Source organism: Sus scrofa, chromosome X (assembly GCF_054392235.1).
Source record: "Sus scrofa isolate SSC_HxYL_T2T_F1_AM1 chromosome X, Sscrofa_HxYL_maternal_Yorkshire_Landrace_v2.0, whole genome shotgun sequence".
Classification (NCBI taxonomy): domain Eukaryota; kingdom Metazoa; phylum Chordata; class Mammalia; order Artiodactyla; family Suidae; genus Sus; species Sus scrofa.
Window position 1 is genome coordinate 47,636,298 of NC_139401.1, and position 17,679 is coordinate 47,653,976.

Consider the following 17,679-nt stretch of genomic DNA (forward strand, 5'->3'; position numbering starts at 1 on the left):
ACCCCTCTCCTAATCTCCCTGAGAGTATATCTTTCATTCATTCTCTAACATCAATAGTTTCTCTGTCAGAGAAAAACATTCCAAAATCCCTGAAAAGGTGAACTCCCTTGAATCCTTTGTAGATCCCAGGCCATTCACGAAAAGCTTATCTCAATTAAATATTGTAGTTGCTTAAGATGAGCAAAGAGAAGGAGAACTGAACAAGACAACTCAGAGCAAGAATCTTTGGCCAATGAGAAAATGTTAACCTCTAAGGAGACCTGATTGAGTCCAGGAAAAAATATTAGTGTAAAGAATTGGAGGATCTTTCTTGGTGGTGCTCATATTTGTTCTGAAATAATTTAGTCTTGCCTGTATTGAGGTTTTAAGAGTTTTTAGCAGAATCCTAAATGTTGTGAGTTCTCCTTCCATCTAGCCTTCAAGGACTATAGTTGAGATTCTGATGATGTTGGAAGATCATCATCTTTTGCTTCATCTCTGCGATGTCTGCGATGCCACAAATTACCTTTAGAGAAAAAAGCAAGGTTAGAAATAGTGTTGAGGTTAGCACATTGCCAGATGTCCAAATGTATGGATCCTAAAGAGAGCAGACAGAGTCCTTTAGGAGACAGACTGGTTTGTTCCTATTATGCCATCTCTGAACCATCTTAGGAAACCACCTGCCACCATGCGAGCCAAACACCAATGGCATGAGTTCTCAGAAGCTGATAATCCATGGAACTGCTTCAGCGTCTTCAGAAAGACTCTCATGCACCATGGTCTCCCACCTGGCAGATTCTTAGGGACTCAGACCCATTGGACCAAACCTGAGAAAACATAGTTTGGTCCTGGAGATTCTCTCTTGGCACCTGTGCAAACTCTCAGTTCCTCAAAAACAAAACTGTCGCCTTCCATCCGTCCCCCGCCCCCGCCCCCGCCATGTCCACTACTGTTCTCTCTCTCAAGCTTCTGAAGAAGGGGTGGAACCAAAATTTAAATAATGAAACAGAAAATTTGCATTTCCAGGGATCTATAACACATAAGGCTTAAGAATGTTTAGACAGGTCATGGAACCCTGTAGGGTCCCCAGCACGGACAATCCCAACCCATCTCAAATAGTGCTGCCTTTTGGAGCAGGACCAAAAGCTTGTAGCTGTATTAGACTGGGAGAGAGATCTAAGTTGGACTGTTTTGCCATACTTTATCAACCAAGGAAAGGAATGGGTCAAGCAGAAAGGTAACTACCTGTTCTCATTTTTCTCTTCGGCTGTTTCTATCACAACGACCACACAGCAAAGTTGCCTCGAAGGTTCTCTTCCTGTCAGTGTCCCTATCACTTTCTAACACACACCTTGTCCAAGAGACTACTTGGGATCACCTAAGGTTGGCTCCCAGCTGGCCACCTCCTCCATCACCTCCATCCCCGTGTGCATTTCTAATGGGAGCTTCAGGCCCTTGGGAGGTACCCAGGCTGCTCGGGGGACATCTTCACGATCTCTGTGTCTGTCAGGGAAACTTACCAATAAAACCCTGGATGCCTTGGCCTGATTTAGGCCTGTCTTCCTCTTCTGGCTTCTTCTTCCCCAATTTGGGGAACTTAACTTTCAATCTGAGGCTTCTACTGTCAGTGTCTGAAGATTTTTCCTGGCAAACCACAACAAGAGGAAGGTCGAAATGTTAACTGCCTAGTATTCAGAAACAAGTCCTAGAGGCCTGGCAAGGTGGTGAACAAGGACAGCTGTGGAAGCAGGCAGATCTGTTATCTATCCTGCTGTGGGAGTTACTCCTAATCACTAGTCCCAGGCCCCAGAAGGCATCTGATCTTTATACCAAGATCCTACAGAGTGCCAGATGCTCTGCTAAATGCCTGCCCCCCCACTGCCCTGCTGCCCTTTTAAGGCCACACCTGGGCACATGGGAGTTCCTGGGTGAGGGGTCAAAATGGAGCTGCAGCTGCCGGCCTACATCACAGCCACAGCAACACTGGATCTGAGCTGCATCTGTGACCTACACTGCAGCTCGTAGGAATGCTGGATCCTTAACCCACTGAGCAAGGCCAGGGATCAAACCCGCATCCTCACAGAGACTATATCAGGTTCTGAGTCCACTAAGCGACATTGGGAACTCCCTCCCCCTTTATTTCCCAGTCCACAGGTCACATACCTCCGGAATGAGGATGGAATTCATCCAGTCAATCTTGGATAGCTTTTCGAACTCCTTACTCATGGCATCCAGGGAAGTTTGCAGTGTGGCCTCATATTCGGCATTTCTCAGCTGGTGAAGACAGGAAAAAGAGTGAGTATCCAAGGCCGACCACCCTGCCTTCAAAGACTCTTGCTGTCTCCCCAACTCCTAGTCCCTGCTAGTGGCTGTGAGACCACAGGGTGCCAACCTATATCTCCTTTGGCCAACGGGGTCACTGGAAAGTATAGCCAGCTCTTTACCTTGTCAATAGGGACACCCAGGAGACAACTAGATAGTGATACTTTCCTTGGCACTGGGAATGCTCATAGTTTGGCAAGCATTAAGTTTGTACAACTTAACACTGAGTTGTACCCCTACAACTTAGGGTCCAGGATAAGGGTCCTACCCTTGACCCTCAAGTCCCTGGAGACATCTAAGTGCCCCCCACCACCAGTAATAGCTACCAATTCCTGAACATATACTATTTGTCAGGCACTGTGCATACGTGATTTCATTCCATCTTTTCAATAGCTTTAGAATACCTTACAAAGTATTACTGTTGTCATTTTATAGGCGAGAAGACAGACTCAAAGAAGCTCAAGATCATATGGCTAGACAGAAACCCAGATCTATTTAACTCTATACCCTACCCTCTATATCACACTGTCCCAGGAAGGCAGTGTGTGCTGGCTGGATACTGGGGGTGGGCATCTTTATGACACAGTTACTGTAAGTTAAAGGAAAGAGAGAGAGATTGGCTCAAATTTTCCCTTACTTGCAAAGGGGGTCTGCCTCTGAAGGCTGTGCTTTTATCCCCTTGCTATTCACTTTGAGTAATTGAGAAATAGTTCTAGATGGCTTGTCCCATGGGTTCAGGAAACAAAGTTTAATCATTTCCTGGTTACCCCCAGACCCGAAGGATGAACCCTATATGGTCCATGGAGTGTTAAAATATATTTTTCTGGGGCCATTTCCCTTGATAGTTTTTTTTGTAATTAAAAATATGTATTATGCAGGCAACATTGTTATAGCAAAAATCAAAAGGAAGAATTCAGTACTAATTCTATCTCCAACTCAGAAGAACCAAGTTCTAGACCAATAGCATAGATGAGACAGTTCATGTTCCACTGAACAGAAAGCTGGAAGAACAGATGTGTGCTGCTATTCTCATTCCTGACATGCTTTCCAGCCCACCTAACTTGGCTTCTTCTCTCCCCCCTGGCACGCACCCTACTTTCAGTCTGGTACTTTTGTGCCTCCTCCCTGTGCATGGGCCAGCCGTAAGTGGAACCTTGCCAACTGTCACAAATGGGCAGCAGGTGGAATGAGCAGGGGATGGGATCAGAGGTTATGATCAATCAGGATGGGATATGAGAGGGGAACGAGTCACGCAGGAGAAGTAATCTCTTGCTTTTGCCTTACAAGTAATGATTTAGGATAGTACAGAGTAGCTCAGATGCATAGAACATGTGTGTGCCCATGGTGGTGGGATGGGGAACAGTGGTGTCAGGTAGAAATGGCCATCTATTCAAGAGAAGGGGGAAAGGGGCAGGGAGTCCTTAGGGGCACACCAACCAGCGGAGCTCAAAAGGGATTTGGTAGTCAAACCCAAAGACACAGAGAAGAAAGAAGAATTGAGGGCCTTAGAGAATGATTCCTAATGATAACAGGAAAGGGATAAAATGGCTTTCTAATGACTTCCTATTTGGCAGCTAAAGACTTAGGCTCTGAGAAATAGTATGTGGGTGGGCCTGAGTCTCATGCTCTATTCTCTTGTCCTTCTGGCTCCACTGGAGACTTTGTCCAGGACTCTTCTCTGAGATAAGTGTGCAAACTAACTCAGAGGCCTTTGTTGTTCACTTCTTGGTTCCTGTTATAATATATCACTAAGCCAGTTTGCCAAATAAGGGAAGCGGGAGGTACTGGATGGTAGTTTCTTCATCAGAAGGCTGCATCCCACTCCCAACACTGAGCTCCCTACTGTCTTCCTCCTTTAAGGGGAAGAACAACAACATTCAGATGAAATAAGCCTTATGTCCAGGACACCTCTATGATATGGCCTTTCTGGGGACACATGGTCATTCTTAGCTGCCATGTGCACCCAGGTCTCATTTAGATGTGTGTGTGCGTGCACGTGTGCGTCAGGGGATCCTTACTGGGTTCTATATTAAGTGTGCTATGTGTTCATTTGGGGCTATTGGCTGGTACAAACCAATTTTCATGATCCCATGAGCCTTAAGAAAGCCTGAGTGGCAATGAGAGGCCAAGCTCCCATATTTCCTGCTGGCCAAATTGGCGAGGCCACAGAGCTCTGCCTATATATAGAAGGTACTTCTGTCACAGCCACCAAAGGCTTGAAAGACTCTAACCTGGGGCTCAGATGCTGGGACAGCCTGGCCTGATTGCTTTAGCCACTCTGCCACCTGTGCAGTGTGCCAATTAGATGTGCAAATGGAAAAGGGGAAGTGGATGCACTTCTTACAAAATCAACTCAGAGGCCCCTCTTCAAATAAGCCTTAATTAGACGAGAGGCAAGAACAGCACCTTCCTTGGGGCCTTAGTGGCGAATCTCAAAGTGGGGTGGTCACGATCAGTTGACTCATTAGAGCACACTCACCAGGTGAGCCGATGGGCTTTGCAATATGAGAGATAGCAACTCTTCCTGTGGCTCAAAAACTGAGCCTCAGTCCATTTTCCCTAACACTAATACAATCTACCACCATTCAGGCTGCTAGGCAGAGTGAGGCCCTTAACATGCAGTAGTTTAATCGTCACAATGACCTGGCGAGGTAGAGATTACTGTCCTTATTTTGTAGGTAGGGAAACTGAGACCCAGAGAGGTGTAGTTGCTAGCGTTGTGGATTCATTTGTGTCCCCTCCAAAAAGGTGTCTTGAAATAGGGTCAGTACCCTCAGTACCACAATTATTTGAAAATAGGGTCACTGCAGATGTAATCAGTTACTCAGATGAGACCATTGGCCTGGTCTGGACCCTGGAGTAGGGCAGGCCCTGATGCAGTATGACTGGTATCCTTTAAGGAGCTGGCCATATCAAGACAGGAAAGACACAAGGAGAGCAGTGTGTGAATACGGAGGACTGGAGTAATGCGTCTACAAGCCAAGGAACACATCAAAGATTGCCCGCAAGTCACCAGAAGCTAGGAGGAGGCAAGGAAGGATTTCCCTACAGGTTTCCAGAGGAACGTGGCCCTACTGACACCTTGATTTCAGGCTTCTAGTCTGCAGAATTGTGAGACAAGAAATTTAAGTTGTTTGAAGTTACCCAGATGTTAGCATTTTGTGACAGCAGCCTTAGGAAACGAATATAGTTGGTAAGTGACAGATTTGGGATTCAAACCCGGAGCCCCCCTGACCTTCCCCACTCTTCCATACTGTCTGTCTGCCAACATGGCAAGAGATGTATGTGGAAACTTGGGAGATGGAGAACTGCTCAAAAAAGCTCACCCTTTTCTTCTGAAACTGTATGAGGTATGATGACAACACCCTGCTTTTGTTTGGCCTGGTCTGGACCCAGGAGACATTTGTCAAAGGAGAAGGAGAGACTTTTCTTCAATGATAATGGTAGTCCCTATGGATTAGCATAACCTAGGACGTGACACAACCAATGACAATTCTGGGTGAGGATGACACAGCATGGACTGCCAGGTAAGCATCTGGCCAAAATGCTCCTACATGTCTCCCAATGCCCTGGAACCCAGCACAGCCCGTGACCACCTTCAGATGGGACACTTTGCCATCCCTCGTTCCCACCCCCTCCACTCACCAAGTTTTCATCCAAGAAAGCTTTGGTGTCATCGTAGAGCCCTTTAAGACTAAGTGTAACATCGACTGCGTCATTTCTGGTTAGCGTCTGAGAGGAGAAGAGAGGGGAAAAAAGGAAGGGAGAGAGCCAAGACAGGAGTTGTTGGTTAGTAAGCATGCAGCTGGCTTCTCTGCGGAGGTGAGCAGGCTAGCAGGACGTGGCTGTAGGTGAAAAAGTAATATTCGCAATATAGCACAACTAGTAGTACAGCATGGATGCCGACCAGTCAGAACTGATGCCAGCTGCGAACTACCAATGCAACTGTCTTGGTGTGTTCTATGTAGCGGCACAGTACAACCTGGCATTTGGCATCATTGCTGAGTGCTGGGGGTACAGGGAAATAAGAACTATGCAAACCACAGAGGCCACCTATGGCCACTAGGCCAAAGCCACCTTTCCCATGGTAGGTGGAGTTAGGCCTAACCATCTCTCCTCTTGAAACTCCGGGCCTTGAGCTCCAGTCCTCCTCCAACCCAGATCTGGCCCCAGATAAATAGGTAACCTACGTTTTAGGAGGCCCTGACCCTGTATGTGGCCCTTTGGTATTGTTTGCCTAGCACTAAAGTTACTTTTACTTTTTAAATTTTTAAATTTTTTCCATTATAGCTGGTTTACAGTGGTCTGTCAATTTTCTACCATACAGCAAAGTGACCTCATCACACATACGTATATACATTCTTTTTTCTCACATTATCCTCCATTGGGCTCCATCATAAGTGACTAGATATAGTTCCCAGTGCTATACAGCAGGATCTCATTGCTTACTTTTTAAAAGCATCACTTCAATCTTCTGCCAGTGGGTAAAGTCATGAGATGGCTCATTTAAATAGCAAGTATCCGCATCTGGACCTTTCCCTCAGGAGGGAAACCAAGGCAGCCTAGAGCTGAGGTTTCAATGACAAGTGTCACCTTGACAGGTTATACAGGGATCTACCTGGGATGAGGAAGGGCCAAAGCCAAGCTCCTCTCCATTCACAGGCTATTGCTCCTAGAGCCAGTGTTGTAGATAGCTCTCAGGCTGATGACATCTGCTGGGGGATTCTCCCAGTACCCACTCTGGACCTGTAACAGGTCAAGGAATACCTGCCTCCCTGTCTAACTCTATCCATCATTTTCCTGCCGTATCATTTGCCCAGTTTCTCTATCCAACCTCTGGCTCCCCTCCCTTCCCTTCTATTCCCTTTCCTATTTGGTTTGACTTCTTTCCCTCATCTGCCCCTCCCTCCCTTACCTCAATGGGAGTGCAGGAAGCTGCACCTGCCTCATTGGTGCTGTCTTGGCTGTAAAATATGTTGTTTAAGATGTTAGCACTGGCATTCACAGAATCCATGAGGACAGGCACATGCTGGTGGACCTTGCTTAGGTCAGTAAGTCTGTAATAAAGTAAGGACAGATAATTGAGCCTAGTGTTCTGAAGGACTTCTGGTCTGAGGTGCTGGGGAAGGTTGGGATTAAGGGTAAAAATGAAAGCCCTCGGTCCCCAAATTGGATTCTTTATTTTCTCCTGTTATTTCTACTCTCCTCTAGGGAGCCACCTGTGCCAGAAAATGTTTCTGCTCTTCTCTAGGTATCCACTTTTGTCTATCCTTATCTCACTTCAATTCGATCCTGGGTGCTTTGGGAGAGAGGGAGGCTAGAATAGAGGAGGGCAGCTGTCTCCAGGAACTCTAAGGCCTTCTGGACATTTGAGGGAAAGGATAAACATTTTTTTTTTTGGCCACACCTGTGGCACATGGAAACTTCTGGGCCAGAGATCGAATCTGAGTTGAAGCTCCAACCTATGCCACAGTTGCGGCCACACTGGATCCTTAACTCACTGCGCTGGGCCAGGGGTAGAACCTGTGCCACTGCAGAGACAACATGGATCCCTAATCTGCTGTGCCACAGTGGGAACTCCTAGGATGAACATTTTTAATCCTGTTGGGTCTGGGGCAGCAGGAGGAGATCACAATTCATCTCTGGGCCTAATGGGAGAGGTCCAAGCTGGGTTAGTGGTGACCACAAAGACTATTCTCTATCTGGATTTTCAGGGTCCCTGTCCATCTCCACCTTTCTGAGGCCAGGCTCTCCAGTAGCCAACAGACACAAATTGGCTTCTTCTCCCTATCCCTTCTTGGGATTTCCCCATCCGTATCTGGGTCAGTCCACTTACCTGCTGATGAGGTTTTCTGCAAGCTGAACTAAGCGCTGCATCTGGGCATACTCCTCATCAGAGAGGCTATCTTGAGATTCCTGGGAGTCCAGCTGGGGTTGAGAGGCAGCTTGGATTTCAGAGTGCTTGCACTCCCACATTTTCATTGAGTTCTCCAAGTCCTGGAGATGAAGACAGTGGCAGATCTTAATGACTGCCGTAGCCAAGAGGGCACGTGACAGATCTGAGACCGCAATTTGTGGGTACAGTGGGAAAAGGTGAAAGAGGGCCCCATCCATTCCTCCATACACCCATCTCCACACCAATACATCTGTCCAACATTTTATTCAATGCCTCTTTCATCCTAAGCACTTGTAGTTTTTGCTATTGCTGTGTTGTTGCTGTTATCATGCTAAGTCTTGGGACAACAAACTTGAATCAGACAGATGTCTGCCTTCCAGAAGCTCCCATATGAAGGCATTATGATCAGTTAAAACAGTGGAGTAGCTTTCATGCTCCCCTCTTTGCCAAATCTAGGCAATATGTTCTCATGGATTTTAGATCCATATTTAGACACATCATTAGAGCCATATTTAGAGACATATTTAGTTTAATTTTTTTCAGTTGTACAATGATCATCATAATCCAATTTTATAGGATTTCCATCCCACAACCCCAGGAGAGACATATTTAGTTTAATTTTGGAATCATGCTTCTGTCCTGTACTAGTTGTGTGACCTTTAGTAAAGGATCTAACCCCTCTGGTCCTCATTTTCCTCACCCGTAAAATGGGAATAAGTATATCTACCTCATAGGATTGTTGAGAGGACCTACTTGGAAGAATACATGTAATGTGCCCGACACAATGTAGGTAGTTTATAAACCAGCCATCCCATCCCTTCCCTATTGCTATTTCTATGGACTGTGCACAGGCTAGAGTGGAAGGAAGCCTCCAAGCACCGAGCATCTGATTGATAATGGCTCCTTGCTGGCTTTAGGTTAAAGGTTTAGCTGAGGTGGGTGACATTTGGGAATGGAATATTTTTAAGATACCCTAGAGGAACCTAAAGCCCATAGTCAATGAAACATCTCTTATTAAGGGAGCAGATTTCTCCATAACCACCTGAGGCCTTTAGCTCTCGGTGCAGTGGAGGGAGGAGGACAACTCTGTCAAAAACCACAGGAGAGGGTGTCTTGTCTCACTTTCTTGGACAGTAGCTTGCAAGTGACTCTATATATCAGCATGTCTGGGGGCACGTGTCTGCAAACGCAAGTTCCCAGGAACTGCCCATCCCCACTTGGATTCAGTGGGTCAGTGTGGGGCCTGGGAATGTTCATTTCTAAAAGGCATCCAAGGTGCCTCTGATATAAATGTCATGCAGACCTCCCTTTGAGGACTTTTGCTTGACTGGAAGTATTTAGTACTCAGGTGATAGATACAGATAAGATGGTAGAGGAACCCAAGTCAAGCCTTTCCCTTCTCACCCGATCTCTTGTTAGCATCTGGGCAGCATTCTTGTATCTAATCTTGATAAGGCCTGGCCTCTGAACCCAGGCCTCCCCGTCCACCTGCACTGGGATACCTTCTTCGCCATCAATGGTTATCATCACCTCGCGGCACTGCCAGAGAAGAGGAGGAGGGAGAATGGGGGAGAAAGAATGAGGCAATGTATAGACTACTCTGATGGCCTCACAGTCATGGTCAAAATGAATATCTGTAAAGGACTGGCAAAAATGTGAATTAGGTTATCCCAGGGAGGAAACCCATGTTTCCTGTGGGCTTTTTGCTCCTTTGGTCCCTACCATCTCTGTTTCTAACCTCGGCCAACACCTTGTTGCCCACCAGATTATCTGCTCTCCTCCACCCTGCCATTATTATTATTTTTTTGTCTTTTTAAGGCTGTAGCCTATGGAAGTTTTCAGGGTAGGGATCGAATTGGAGCTGCAGCTGCCAGCCTACATCCCAGCCCATAGCCCACAGCCACAGCAATGCGGGATCCGAGCAGCATCTGCTACCAATATCACAGTGCACAGCAATGCCAGATCCTTAACCCACTGAGCGAGGCCAGGGATCGAACCCGCGTCCTCATGGATAATAGTTGGGTTCATTACTGCTGAGCCACTACAGGAACTCCCACCCTGCCATTCTTATATCTGGTCAATTCTTGGGGCTAGCCCACATCCTGGGTTGTAGTCACAGAGCTCAAACCTTATCTGGTGCCCACCTGGCCTGTGCCTACCTGGGCAATGCGATGATGATGCAGGTTGATGATACGGGACATTGCCATCTGTACGGAACCAAAGATTGCCACTACCTCCAGCTTCCCATCATCTATCGCAGGAGCCTCATATTCCTGAGGAGGAAGAACTGGGTCACATATCTCACTCTTGAGAAACCACACCTTGTCTATTGCAAACAGGTATGCTTTGAAAGCTCCTGGTGAGAATTTTTCTAGCTCACGAAGAGCAGAGAAAATACTACATATTCAGAGGGGAAGGATGAAGTTAGGAAGCCAATTTGGGAAAAAGGCACTGAGATCAAAACTCAGCCCCTTTTGAGATCACAGCTCTCAACTGGTTCCCTCTCTGTCCAACCTAACATCGTAGATCCCCAAGGCCAGTCCCACTGGTCTCATATGGCCTTCCTTCTTGGGTGAGCTCAGAGGAAAGGAGTCACAGCCAATGTCCCAGGAGATTTTATTGACAGACCTCCTTAGAGAAAAGAGCATGGTCTAGGAAACCTTTCAAGGATCTGTTAGGCCTGAGGAAAGAAGATCCAAGGCCCAGGTAACATCTAAGAATTGATCTGATCCTGAGTTTCGGGATTGATTCTTGTGCTCTGGGGTGGTAATTGCCTTTTTTTAAAAACCTGATCATATAGTTTCTGCTAATAAAGGTTCCCAGCCCACCTCCTCTTCTTCTATGCTCTAATCAGTTCAGTTCTCTTTTCTAATAGACTTTAGAGGGGTCAAGCCTGTCTCCCTCTCTGTTCCCTGTTCCATACTCACTGTTGTTGCTGTGCTGCTTCCCCAAAAGTTGACGCCTCCGGCATAGCTGGTAATGTTGAGCACTACAATGCCTTGCAGGTTTGGCAAGGAGATGGCTTCTCCATCACACTGAAAGAAAAGAGTAACCCTTATTGGCTGGTGCTTTAGATACCAAAGTGAAGAGACATTTACAGAGATGGGGGCAGGGCTCTGTCCTCTCTTTATACTATCATTATCTTCTCCATAAAATGGAAATCTATCTTTATGCCTTCCTCCCATGAACTGGGTGTGAGGATCAGAGTTAAAGCTTGGGAAGAACCAAGGATATAGAGGAAAGTTGATTCCCAAGGTCATGATATTTCCTTTCTTCATGCCCAGGAAGGATCGCTCTCTTTTCCACTCACCTCCAGGTGCACTCGTTCTTCCAGTTTCCTGTAAGAGCGCTGAAAGAGTTCCTTGCTTCCCAGAAGGCCATACCACATCTTGTTCTTAAGGCGGCTGCTACAGGGAGGAGATAAGGGTAGAGAAAAGTAGTCAGTGGGCAAGTAGTATAAAGATACATGGATGAAGAAAAGTAAGAGGAGACATCAAGGGTCTTATAGGGAGGAATCATGTTCAATGGTAACTGGACGCAAGAGGGAATGTAGGATATTGTAACTGGTATTCTCATAAAAACACCAGCTACAATGGGTTCCTGGGTCTCCCTGAGGCCTCAGCATCCCATTGATTTGTCACTTTTACTTGCTGCTGATATTGGTTTAGGCTTGGAAGAGACAGGCTATACATAGAAAGTAAGACTCATAAAAAGCTGTGAGCATAACTGGCTGGTACACACCAGCAACCCTGGCAAGTGCCACTCTAGGAGCTCAAGATTTCAGCTGCTTGGAATCCATTTCATTTGAAACATGTGACTCTTAGACTGTAATTTCTTTGAAGCATAACTTTTCTGGCATGGCAGAGGGATTTTCCATGACCTATATGTCAGACAAAATTCAATGCTATAGAAAAGAGCTAAGCTTACTGGGCAGATTGTAGAGGAGGAGGAGCCACCAGTGGAGAGAATATGGGACAGACAAAGATGTCAGGAGACTTGTGGTGGAGGTGGGAAGGACAAGGTCCTGCTTACTGTGCAGTCTGATAAAAATAGGCTAAAATACTTAAAATCACTAGAAAGGCTAGATAGTTAACTGTGAGCTTTTAATTTTTTTGTAATTTTTTAAAAGTCTAGTTGATTTATCATGTTGTGCCAATTTCTGCTGTACAGCAAAGTGACTCAGCCATACATTTATATACATTATTTTTTATATTATTTTCCATCATGGTCTGTTCCAGGAGGTTGGATATAGTTCCCTGTACTACACAGCAGGACCTTGTTGCTTATCCATTCTAAATGTAGTAGTTTGCATCTTTTAACCCCAAATTCCAAGTCCATCCCTCTCAACTATGAGCTTTTAAAGTAGAGCCACAGAAATGAGCCACCACAGGACATGAGTTTTGAAATGTAAGAAGGCTAGCACAAAATTATTTGGACTCTGCTTTAAACTGTAAGTTTTTGGGACACATTAGTTTCCTTATCTATGAAACTAGTTTAGTTATATGGAAATGCAAAATACCTAGAACAACCAAGACAATTCTGAAGTAAGAACAGAGTTGGAAAACTTTCATCTCCCAATTTCAAAACTATAAAGCTACAGTTATCAAGGCAGTGTGGTACATACATAGGATAGACCCACAGACCAATGCAACAGAAGTGAGAGTCTGGGAAAAAACCCTTACATTTATAGCCAATTGATTGTCAACAAAGGTGCCAACACAATTCATTGGAGGAAAGGATAGTTTTTAAAAATGGCACTGTAGTAAATGGATATCCATGTGCAAAGAGACAAACTTAGATTCTTACCTAATTCTATACATAAAAAATTAACTCAAAGCAGATCACAGACTTAAATGCAAGAGCAAAAACAACAAACATTTTAGAAGAAAATATAGCAAAATTTTAAGACCTTGGAGTAGGCAAATATTTCTTAGATGTGGCATCAAAAACGTGGTCCATTAAAAAAAGGGACTGAAATTCAAAAGTTTTCTATTTTACCATTAAAAAATGAAAAGACAAGCAACTGGGAAACTCTTTGCAAAACGCATATTTGATAAAGTAGTTGCTACTCAGTCCAGGCCTGCTCTGAGAGAGGAGTTCTGGTGGCATGTGGCGGGGGTGGTGGTGGTAGTGGTGGGTAGAAGGTGTGCCTCTTTTTATTTGTAGGCCAACACTAGATAGAATGAAATCAGTAGGTGAGGGGAACCAGGTTAGGAATACTAAGAACCAGTAGGGCAATCTTTGATATTTTACAGCCTTGCCAAGCAAAAACAGACCTGAAACCACCACTGGGACCTTGGCAGGTTCTCAGAGACAGAACAAAGATAGGTAATTTGCCAAATCAATTCACTGTAACCTGTTTTTGTTAACAGTAACACAGTTAGTTATGTTTACATAGCAGTCCACAGGTCAAGACTAGGAAGGCAGCTCCAAGTTCAGGATGCTAGTGCAGAGTCATCACACATCCAGTCAACATATGGGGCCAACTATCCCACTAGGCTAACCTTGGACCAATGTTTTTTACTTCCAAAAGATGAACCTCTTTCTGTTGCTTGTCTTTGAGGTAAGGGATGTAGGGATATATGCATGTATTGCAATTGTGTGTCTGCATGTAGGGAGGGGAGTTTCTTCTCCTTACTTGTATTGTCCTGGATGTTCATCTCTTCTGGTGTTGAATTCCAGAGAAATTTTAGCATCTAGTCCAATTCCAAAGTAGTTGTTCATGACACACCTTTCTTTGAAGCGTCTGAAAGTAGCCAAAGGAAAGAAGAGAATAGGCATTGGTGCAGGAAAGAAGTACTGTTATTACTGGGCTGCAGACTTTATCTGCATGATCAAAAACCATTGAGGAAAGGCCTCTACGTTAGGCACACGGCTAAATGTTCTTGAGAGGCAAATGTAGAAGTCCTATTTATGTTAACAACTAGCTTATTAGCTGTAAGAGAGGATACCCCCCCCATCTTTGGGAGTATTCAGTGGGATTGGGACTCATAATAAAGAAGTCACCTTTTGAGACTCTCAGATATGAGTGGCCAATATTTTCCCCACAATAAACGGAAATAAGAGTCATTGGCTTATTCCCATAAATAACTTAAATACCTCAGATAAAAATATATGATGAGATTGGATTGTGACAATCATTGTACAACTATAAATGTAATAAATTCACTGAGTAATTATATATATGTGTATATATATATATATATATATATATATATATATATATGATGAGAATAAAGTCTGCACTACTATTTTCAGAGATGTATGAACTCCTCTGTAGTATTTTCACATCAAAGGGCAAAGTAACCATACATCTAATGGGACAATAAAACTGATAAATGAGGGTAGATATTTATACAACAAAAAAAGCCAAGCAGTTTTTTGATTCTTCTGCGTCCATCTGGGGTGTCAACATCAAAACCAGCATTGTGCTAAAGCCAGTTCATACCAGCTTATGTAAGCTGATTATGCCCATCACTTCCCAACTCTGCACACATTATATCAGTAACTTGAAATAGGCCATGATGGGAGGGTTTATACCAGGAACAAATCAGGGCTTCCTCCCGCCAGGAAAGCTGGTTGTTAAACATTTTTCAGCATACCATTGATCAAAGCTCATTAGGTAGGTCTATTGAGGCCTCAGATATGAACTTAAAATCAATGGTAAAGTAGAGGGGAGTGGGGGTTGGGATAAGAATAAATGGGAAGTATAGGAAACTTAAATACTTGCTAGCTATGTTTTTCTTTTGAGAAACTGAAAATAGGTACAGTTTAGCTACTTAATCCCAGATTTTTAAAAAATTCCTTACTAAACTGACCCTACATCTCTCGCATGAGATTTGCCTCCCTTGACCATAGTCTAGAAATTGGGGTTTCTCTAACTGATGTAACTGATCTTCTTCATGGAACTCAAAATGAATCAATGGGGTGGAACTTGGCTACTGGGGATATTCTAAAGAGGTAAGGCTACTGAGATGGATGTCTTTAGATTTGCTACCTAGTTCCCTAAATGTCCACTTACTTCTTAGCAACTCCAATCATTTACTGGTAAAGGCAACAGTGAAAAACAGGTCCTTTGAAATGACAATAACATTTATAATAACTAAAAATAAATAGTTATAACACATAGTATGTAACTATGGGTGCCAAACACTTCTCAATGCAAATACTTTGCATATATTAACTCAATAAATGCAGTAAACCTATGTGGCAAGTTCTACAATGACCTCCATTTATACAAGAGGACACTGCGGTTTTGGTTGAATTACTTGCGTAAGGTTATACAACTAGTAAGTAGAGTCAGCAGTTGGTTCTGGGTATCCTTAGAATATTCTCTCAATTAGAGAAAGGAAGAAGCCATGAAGAGGTGATAGGCCTGAATACTTACATCATTTCAGGTGTAAAATATAAGTGTTCCAAATTGAGGTTTTCTAGGTCTTCACTTTTGAGAGAAGATATAGAAGACAAAGTACCAAGACGAGAACCTAGACACAAAAGATATCACGTTGGTGTCAGATACAAACAAAAAGCCCTTCCTCCCACTTGCATTTCACCCTACTTTCTCCATTGGAGCAGAGTCAACCTCAGTGACTTTCTCCTAGATAATATTTATGGTTCTCGTTCCAAAGAGGGATCATTTTGGATGGACAGGAACTTCCACTGAGAGACTAGTTAGGCTGGGCTACTTGCTTGCTGGCAGTGAAACAGCTTCACATCTTGGGTTTCATCATGCCAGCCTTTTCAAAGTACCTAGTGGGGTCATTACTTCTGGACATGGGCATGGGATCCTATAGTGTGAGGTTTCTGGAGAAGGCGCGATATCTTCTGCAGAGCAGGACTATGGCTCAAGGAAGATGGATAAAAATACACATTTATTCTCTGGGAACTAGAAGACAGAGCAGAGGTGAAGCTTAGACTAAGAGGAGAAGAAAAGGATCCTTACGGTGTCTTGGGCTCATCTGGTTAATATCTTCTGAGTCATCTTCCAGGAAGAAAGTTGAACTAAAGTTCTTAACTGATATCGTCTGTCGGCTTTGTTCATCAAGAACTATAGAGAAAAAGCAGAAGGGAGGGAAGGAAAGGGAGGAAGGAAGAGAGTGAGGAAAGGAGGGAGGGAGAATTGGTCACATTTCTTGAGCAATTCTTAGTTAATTTCAGTGTGTGGGGCGACAACAGAGACTCTCATTTGATCATCACCTCTCCGTATTGCCCACTCCTCATATCCATGCCCAAGCTTTCTCAATTTTACTTGATATTCTTTTCCTGTTATCCAGTAAATGTGGCTATGAGTAGAAGCTCTGGGCCAGGGGTAGGGGGAATAGGGTGGGAAACCTTCTCTTTTACCTCCATTCTCACCTATTTGTTAATTCATTTACTCACATGACCTTTGTTCTAAACTTAACCCTCTAGGACCATGCCATTCCTCCACTCAAATGTCTGATAAATACCCAGAATATTTGAGGAGTTGCCTTCCTTTCACCAGCTTATATATTGAATAGCTCAGATGCTCAGCCTATGCTAAAGCTCACAGGTTCAATCCCTATTCTACCTGGGGTGTGCCTTTCTTTGTCCCAAGGCCACAAGCTGCACTTTTTTTTTTCTTTTTAGGGCCATACCCTTGGCATATGGAGGTTCCCAGGCTAGGGGTCCAGTTGGAGCTACAGCCACTGGCCTATGCAATAGCCACAGCAATGCAGGATCTGAGCTGAGCCAAGTCTTTGACCCATACCACAGCCCATGGCAATGCTGTTTCCTCGACCCACTGAACGAGACCAGGGATAGAACCCACAACCTCATGGTTCCTAGTTGGATTCGTTTCTGCTGCGCCATGATGGGAACTCCACACAAGCTGCACTTCTGACTTATGTACTGATGGAGCAGACAGGGTTAGTTTTAACAGGTTTATGGCCATGTTAGATTGGTGTGATCTCTTCTACTTGGAAATTACCTGCACAAATAAAGGCAAACTGGCTGTTTAATGATTTCGCAAAGCAGAAGAGATATTTCCTTTCTTTCTTAGAAACTTGGCTGAGGTTTTACCTAAAGGTAGCAAGGCAGGAGAAGGTACCATAGCTTAAAATCAAAGGCCAGCCAAAGGGACTTCCTTGCTATGTGAACTTTTGCTCAATTCCAATAGCTCAGGTAGAACACACTTGCTGTTACACCATTTTCTGATCTGTGCTTCAAAGAAGCATTGTGGAGAAGAAGTGGGAACCAAAATGTTAACATAAGAAGCTGGAGGAGTTGAAGGAGTTTTCATACTGAGTTGGAAGCTTGCAGATTGTCATAAGTTATGGGAAATGGCAATCAATGCCAGAGCTGACAGGACCATTTTCAGGGCCCTTGTAACTGATTAATACTGTGTAAGACATGCAGAGATAAACACTATTTTCTTTCTAAAATCATCATAGGCTTAGTGGTTGGAAGGGAACAGGAGCAGGTGGAAAAAAGTTCCATGTCTGGAGGTGGAAGTTGACGGAGCT

General features: G+C 44.3%; 1 protein-coding gene across 2 annotated transcripts in view; it reads right to left on the bottom strand.

Moving 5' to 3' along the window:
- Positions 1-224: 224 nt before the first annotated feature.
- The window catches only part of DGKK (diacylglycerol kinase kappa), a 167,712-nt gene continuing 150,257 nt past the window's right edge, over positions 225-17,679 (bottom strand). For both annotated transcript variants that reach the window (XM_013990902.3, XM_085007928.1), the window contains exons 16-28: positions 16,140-16,244; positions 15,585-15,681; positions 13,836-13,943; positions 11,508-11,604; positions 11,125-11,232; positions 10,357-10,470; positions 9,602-9,736; positions 8,138-8,298; positions 7,217-7,358; positions 5,947-6,033; positions 2,143-2,253; positions 1,500-1,623; positions 225-505 (exon numbers count right to left, since the gene is read on the bottom strand). In XM_013990902.3, the coding sequence (XP_013846356.2) occupies positions 426-505; positions 1,500-1,623; positions 2,143-2,253; positions 5,947-6,033; positions 7,217-7,358; positions 8,138-8,298; positions 9,602-9,736; positions 10,357-10,470; positions 11,125-11,232; positions 11,508-11,604; positions 13,836-13,943; positions 15,585-15,681; positions 16,140-16,244 (1,469 nt within the window). In that variant the 3' untranslated portion in view covers positions 225-425. The remainder of the gene's footprint in view (positions 506-1,499; positions 1,624-2,142; positions 2,254-5,946; positions 6,034-7,216; positions 7,359-8,137; positions 8,299-9,601; positions 9,737-10,356; positions 10,471-11,124; positions 11,233-11,507; positions 11,605-13,835; positions 13,944-15,584; positions 15,682-16,139; positions 16,245-17,679) is intronic.